Consider the following 7,485-nt stretch of genomic DNA (forward strand, 5'->3'; position numbering starts at 1 on the left):
TATGAGATTCATCTATAGTGTTGCACGTATCAGATCATTTCTTTTTATTGCTGAATAGTATTCCATTGAGCAGATATACCACAATTTGTTTATTCATTTATCTGTTGCTGGACGTTTTCATTGTTTCCAGTTTTTGACTATTGCAAATAAAACCAGTATAAACATTCATGTACAAGTCTTTGTATGGACGTACGCTTTCATTTTTGTTGGGTAAACAGGAGTAAAATAACTAGGTCATATGGTAGGTGTGTGTTTAACTTTTTAAGAAATTGCTGAACTGTTTTCCAAAGTGATTGTAGCAGTTTACATTCCTTCCAGCAGGGTGTGAGGGTTCCAGTTGCTCCACGTCCTCACCGACACTTGGTGTTGTCAGTGTTTTTAATGTTAGACATTCTAATAGGTATGTAGTGGTATCTCATTGTGGTTTTAACATGCATTTCCTTAATGACTAATGATGTTGAGCATCTCTTCACGTGCTTATTTACCATCTATATATTTTCTTTGGGTGAAGTGCACAAATTTGAGAAATGTAGGTTTCCTTTCCTTTATGGCTTTGAAAATGCCTTAATATAGAGCCTGTCATAGGTAAATTATTATATATTGGTGAGTATCTGTCAAGTAGCTACTGTGTGCTCATCGTTCTACCAGTTGCGGTGGGGAATTCAGAGGAAATGGTCATCGGGGACTGGTGCACCTGGTGATCAAACACTGCAGGTTTTACTTGAATGTGTCATGATTTTTCTTCACCATGTCCATCTTCTTTCCTGTACTTGTGTCATGGCTGTGGTTCTGGAGTTGATTGGTGCTGGGGAGAGGTTTTTAATTTCATTTGTACTGATTTTTCTGGTAGGGGTACTGGTCTCTGAACCACTGGAGTCTAGACTCTTGCTATTCCTTATCGGTTTTTTAAAAATTGATTAATTTATTTATTTTTGGCTGTGTCGGGTCTTCGTCACTGCGTGCGGGCTTTCTCTAGCTGTGGCAAGTGGGGTCTACTTTTCGTTGTGGTGCGTGGGCTTCTCATTGCGGTGGCTTCTGTTGTGGAGCGCGGGCTCAGTAGTTGTGGCTCGTGGGCTCTAGAGCGCAGTCTCGGTAGTTGTGGTGCACGGACTCAGTTGCTCCATGGCATGTGGGATTGTCCCGGACCAGGTCTCGAACCTGTGTCCCCTGCATTGGCAGGCGGATTCTTAACCACTGCGCCACCAGGGAAGCCCTATTCCTTATCTTTAATTGGTGTTTATTTAGTCTGCTCTGCTTTTTATTAATTTTAAATATTAAAATCTGATGTCCATAATGCTAGATGCTGGATATTCAGTGATTCAGACAAGTAAAGAGGCCATTAGGGTTCAAAAGAAGGATATGAAATCAACCCAAGGGAACCAGGAAGGCTCCTTGGAGGATGTGGACTCGGAAAAGTTGAAATTCCCTATAAACGGGCTTAAATATGACGTTGGTGGCTCATATTAGAGCAGCCTAAAACAGGCCCACTACCCATTAACCCCTAAAAGGAAGGGGCAGAGGCAAGACCTGAGAATTAACCACTGCGCCACCAGGGAAGCCCTATTCCTTATCTTTAATTGGTGTTTATTTAGTCTGCTCTGCTTTTTATTAATTTTAAATATTAAAATCTGATGTCCATAATGCTAGATGCTGGATATTCAGTGATTCAGACAAGTAAAGAGGCCATTAGGGTTCAAAAGAAGGATATGAAATCAACCCAAGGGAACCAGGAAGGCTCCTTGGAGGATGTGGACTCGGAAAAGTTGAAATTCCCTATAAACGGGCTTAAATATGACGTTGGTGGCTCATATTAGAGCAGCCTAAAACAGGCCCACTACCCATTAACCCCTAAAAGGAAGGGGCAGAGGCAAGACCTGAGAAGTGGGAACTGCTGAATGGGACCACGCCGTCCCACCTCTCACTCTTCTCCAGAGCCCACTTCCTGGAGTGGCGGAGAGCTACTGATCCCTTCAGCTCTCCAGGAGGCTTGCTTGGGGCTTTGAGCAGTTCCTTATATCACTGTGTCCTATAGATGGCCATCTTTGGGTGCTGTGATGTGAAAAGGATCGGGAGACTGCCCTGATAGCGGGCCTGAGGTCCAGCGCTCCTTTCTGTGGCTCTTTTTCTGAGGTTGTTGTTCTCCCTTCCCCCTCTCATCTTCGCCCCTGGAAACCACAGCAAGAGACTCTGCCAGGCTTGGGGTCAAACTCGCAGAAGATCCTAGTCTCTAAGCATGCGTGGACACTCGTAGTAGGACGGAACCACCTTTGGGGGGTCCCCTGTGTGCCCTGCCCGCAGACGGACTCCATTATGTATTGTTGAGCAGAGCGTCCCAATGCCCCTCCATCTCTCCCACCCGGATGTCCTGGGGGCTCAGGCAAAGACATTCCCAGGTAGATCTTTTGAAGGAATGCAGCTTTTGGGTCTGGGAACTTTCTTTTTGTGCAGCTGCCCCAGTTCTCCACACACAGAGTTCGATTTGCTGGGACTTATGTCTCCAGAGAAGAAACCTAGGGGTTTTTAACTACAGATTCAATAACTCGTCCCCTCTCCAGTCCTAGCCCCACTCATTGCAGCCTCAGAAGTGTGTCCTAGGGTCCTTTTCCTTCCACTTATCTACTCCTACTTTACACCTCAGTGCCCCAAAGAAAATATCCTTGTAAGTCTCTCACAGTCTTAAATAAAATTTCATTTCATTTTTATCATATCATTAAGCCAGTATAAATCCCAAGCACAGTAGCTCTAGAAGGATGTTCTTTTCCTATCTGACATATAACAAAATAGATTTAGATTTTTTTTTTCCCGTTGACTTGGGCACCTTGGGAAAAATAAAATAAAATAACCGAAATTAAGTAAATAAAAGGCACCAAATCCCTTTTCCTTCTCTTGGCCAGAACTCCCATATTCTCTTGTCAGTTCAAATAGGCCCCGCCCTTCCACCCCCACCTCGGCCCCAAGTGTGGCATGCAGAGAACCTCACTTCACAGATCGGAGGTGGGCTAGGATGGGTTCTTACAAATTAGCTTCCCCTCTCCTTTAAAAGATTCTTTTTTTTGCACTTTTTTATTTTTAACAAAGGGCACTTAAATATTTAAAGTCTCCTAAGACCAATTAATTTAATACAGTTCATCCAACAGACATTTAGACAGCATGTGGCATTGTCCTGCCCATTAAGGAACCTCTGATATCGTTGAGGGACGTGTCTAGAGTGTCATGAAAACCCAGACCCAGAAGAGCCAGGAGGCAGCTGCTTCCCTCCCATCATTTCACCATGCGGAAAACTGAGGGTGCTGGTAGGGAGGTGCTTCTCTCAAAGAAGTCACAGAGATTTATTAGTAGCAGAGCCGGGACTGGACCCTTGACTGTTCTGCCCCTCCTGCTGATATTCTCCTGCTTTCTCCTGACTTGGTGGGGGGTGGGGGGCAGTGGAGGAGGAAGAGAGAGAGGAAAAAACACCCCAAAACAGGATGTTAATAAATTGCATCTTTTTTTGGGTGATGTTTTTGGATGGTATCATAGAATCACCACCCCTGTTTGCTGTTCTGAGATTCCCCACGTGGGATACTTCACTGATTGCTTGTTGAGTCTTGTGTGTGAGCCTAGCAGAGGCCACGCAGCCCTTGCTTCTGGTTCTTTGCAAGAAGAAGGGGGCGGTTTCAGCATTTGTGTGTTACGAATTCCAGCTCTCTGCTGCAGTGCTCCTTGTGGCCCTGGAGCTCTGCCCCGTTAGCACTTCTCTTTGGCAGAGAAACAATAACTTTATCAGCCAGTAGGGACAGATATTTCTGTTCTACAAATGAGCCCAGATTTATAGACTCAGGGTTCAAAGAAATGAAGTGAGAGATCACCAACCAAAGCCGAATCTACGGTGAGGGAAGAAATAGCATAGGACTGGTTAATAATGAAAGCCAAAACAAAAGGCACCCGTTTAACTCTTAAGTTTGTCCTCTGAGAGGTACTGCTACTCTCCTTGCCCGCCGTACCTTGTCCAGAGCCTCCCAGCTGGGAAGTGGCGGGACTAGGGTTCAGGCCTGCGCGCTGGGACTCCAGAACCCACACACCCGAGCGTACAAGGTAGAGCTGTGCCTCGCGTTCACCTCTGTCACAGGTCAGGTTTTTCGGTAGCAGATACTGAGGTGGAGTTTGGGGTGCGGTATATTTATTAGGGACCAACACCTGTCGGAGGAAGGGGGAAGAGGCATGATTGGACAGGGGAAGACGGTAAACTGTGATACAGCCTGACAAAGCCCAGGAGATCTCTGGAGCGAACACGGCCTGTGAGAGCTGCCCCGCGTCGGCCAGCAGGCTCGGCCTTTGTAATCCTGCCTTGCTCGGTCACCAGACGCAGGTGGCTCCGGGAAGGCCGTGACTGCAGTGGGGAGGCTCTCTGAGACTGTCCCTGGGTGAGCTGACCGCTGAAGGCCGAGTGCCGACCGCGCTCCCCTAGCCGGGCAGCAGGGTCTTCCTTGAAGAGGGACCCGTAGCTGCGCGTCCTTGTCTGTCGCGCTCTTTGTCAGCCACGCCGCTGTTGCTGTGCGGCTCAGCACTGCTCTCTTTTGCGGGCAGTTGGGACATTTGTTGGTGTCAGTAACTATGTCAACTATGTCAGCACGAGTCCGTGCTGTTGGGCCCATTTCTGCCCCTGTGGCCGCTTTGTTCATGGGTCCCTCATGCTGACAAGGTTGACTGGTATTAACTGGTCAGGTCACTTTTTCCCCTTGATTATCCAGTGCTCTTCCATGGTGGGTGATACAAAGATCTTTTACCCTTCAGCGCACCCCCTTGTGTTCCTGCATGTCTGCACCTTAGGCTCTCTTGTCCTGACCTTCCAGTCTTTCCTTCTAGGCCCTTGACAATCTGACTGGACCGCTCATCGCTGCCTGTGAGCCCATATACCGTCTAACCTGTGCCACTTGTTCTTCCACACAAGGTTGACACCTTGCTGCGAATGCTCAGAGCCCTACCTGTCGGGAGGCCTTTCCCTCACTGCTGGCCTTTATGCTCATCCCAGGTGAGTCTGTGGTATAGCTGCCGTGCACTTTTGGCTTGTACCCACATACCAAGGCGGCCTGTCTGTAAGGCAGGCTTGGGCTTTCGCCTCCTCCTCCAGTCGATCGTGTGGGATTCCCTATACAAACAGACACCAGCTGCGGGAGGGCTGCTGAGACAGCGTGGGGGTGCCCTAGAGCCCAAGGCCGTCCAGGCTGCGCTGCTTCCATCTCAGAGCTGACTGTGGCTGGGCCTGTGCAGCCTGAGGGCTTGGTGGGTCTGATGAGCACCCCAAGAGGCCCACCAGACACGGTGCTGCTCTGCCTCGTGATAAGAGATGCTAAATGCAATCATTATGTTTTACCTTATATAGGTGTCAAGAGCTGTGAAGGGTCTGGGACTTTTACACCCCACCCCCCACTTCTTCTTTGCAAGCTAAAATGTTAGCTTATCACAGTCACATAGATGCTGACAGAAGTCCCAGGAAAAGGAGTAGCCAGGCCGTCAGCAGGGTCTCCTTAGTTTCCTGAATCCCATAAGGGGTGATTCGGATGGGCCTAGATGGATGCCTGCCCTCACAGTGGGTTACATCACAGGAAGGGACACTGAGCCTGGAAAACGCACCGCATTATAGCAACCTGTCAGCAAGTTTGCTCTTTATTTGCAGGGAGATGTTACCTTATCCCTCAAGGCCGCTCACTGCAAACACAACCTTGAGAGATGTCCCAGATAAAGCGTGGTCGGGGCCTTGTAGTCTCAGCATACCCAGCAGATGTGTAGGGTGTGGGAAATCTGCAGAGGGCTGTCTCTCTACAGTGAGACATCCTGGCGTGCACCTGGCCTCCGGATCCCTAAACATTTTTATGGATGGGGAAGACATAGCGTGTATCTCACCAATGCCTCCACCGACCTGGCCACCTCCTGCTCATCTGACTTGATCAGTATCATGTCGCCGTGTCATGGATCACTGCGACGGTCAGAGGGGTGTCCAGACATCCAGGGCTCTTCCTACTGTATTATGACAGAGGGCAGACGTTGGCCCGTAGGCAAGACTGAAAATGTGTGCTGTGCCATGGACTATGAACTGTTTCTGATCTGCTTGTTTGATTGGAATATATATAATGCAGTCACTAAACCAGTGGCTTTGTATGATCAGAGACTGTATTATCCTGCTCTAGAAAAGGTGCTGCATCTGACACAGTGGCTGTGATCAGGGCTACCTTCCTGGTTGAGCTCTCAGTAGTCTGCACTTTTCCTCCAGGATCTGTCTGGTTTCTGCAGGAGTCAGACTGGCAAGTTACACCAGTCCAGATAGGATGGAGACCACTTCCTCTGCATCCTTGCGATCCTTCAAAATGGTACTAATCTCTGCCATTGCCGTGGGGCGCAGTATTCTCTTTGATCTACTACTGTCTTGGCTGGGAGACAGTGGTGGGGCGGGGCAGGGCAGCATCCCACTTCCACTTGGCCTTCTCCACTGTGGAAGGTCTAACCCCACAGACCAAGGACCTGAAGTGGTGGTTGTGCCGACTGCCAAGTACGTTGGCCTCAAGGGCGCACGCCGGCTGCGCCCGCAGACCCCGTGGGTGGACCCACCATGAGCCGGGCCTCGGCTAGGGCTTCCTCTGCTTCCTGACCCCCGTGGGCCCCCACTCTTTTTTCTTTTCTTTTTTAATTAATTACTTTCTTCATTTTGGCTGCGCCGGGTCTTAGTTGCGGCACGTGGTATCTTCGTTGCGGCATGCGGCATCTTTCAGTTGCAGCATGCGGACTCTCAGCTGCGGCGTGCATGGGGGATCTAGTTCCCCGACCAGGGATCGAACCCAGGCCCCCTGCATTGGGAGCGCAGAGTCTTACCCCCTGGACCACCGGGGAAGTCCCCCCCACTCTTAACAGGGAGACCATGAGGAAGGTTTAGGTCTCTGGGAATTAGTGTTAACACAGAGAAGTGGCTTGCTGACACTGACCCTGAATGAGCTGGCGGCTGGAGGCTGCCTGCTGACTGCACTCCCCACAGCCAGGCGGCCAGGCCTTCCCAAAGGGGATCTGAGAGGTGTGTCTCCTGTCTGCCGTAATCTTTCTCAGCCATGAGACTACGACTGTATGGCTAGGATCCAGAATGCTGGTCTTAGTTCCTACGCACTACGGCCAGTATTCATCTTCTTTGTACAGGCAGACCTTGGAGATACGGCGGGTGTGGTTCCAGACCACGCCGATAAAGCAAATATCACAAAGTAAGTCACACGCATTTGTTGGTTTCCTAATGCATATGAAAGTTATATCTACACTATAGTGCAGTCTATTAAATGTGCAATAACACGATGTCTAAAAAAACAACGTACATACCTTAATTTAAAAATACTTTATTGCTGGGCTTCCCCGGTGGCGCAGTGGTTGAGAGTCCGCCTGCCGGTGCGGGGGACGCGGGTTCGTGCCCCGGTCCGGGAGGATCCCGCATGACGCGGAGCGGCTGGGCCCGTGGGCCGTGGCCGCTGG

General features: G+C 49.6%; 1 protein-coding gene across 1 annotated transcript in view; it reads left to right on the top strand.

The window, feature by feature from the left end:
* Nucleotides 1-3,271: 3,271 nt before the first annotated feature.
* LOC102992785 (mediator of RNA polymerase II transcription subunit 27) overlaps nt 3,272-7,485 on the top strand; it is a 120,735-nt gene continuing 116,521 nt past the window's right edge. The window contains exons 1-2 of the mRNA XM_028497377.2: nt 3,272-3,293; nt 4,888-5,011. Of these exons, the coding sequence (XP_028353178.1) occupies nt 3,272-3,293; nt 4,888-5,011 (146 nt within the window). The remainder of the gene's footprint in view (nt 3,294-4,887; nt 5,012-7,485) is intronic.

The sequence above is a fragment of the Physeter macrocephalus genome, chromosome 13 (genome assembly GCF_002837175.3).
Source record: "Physeter macrocephalus isolate SW-GA chromosome 13, ASM283717v5, whole genome shotgun sequence".
NCBI classification, from domain to species: Eukaryota; Metazoa; Chordata; class Mammalia; order Artiodactyla; family Physeteridae; genus Physeter; species Physeter macrocephalus.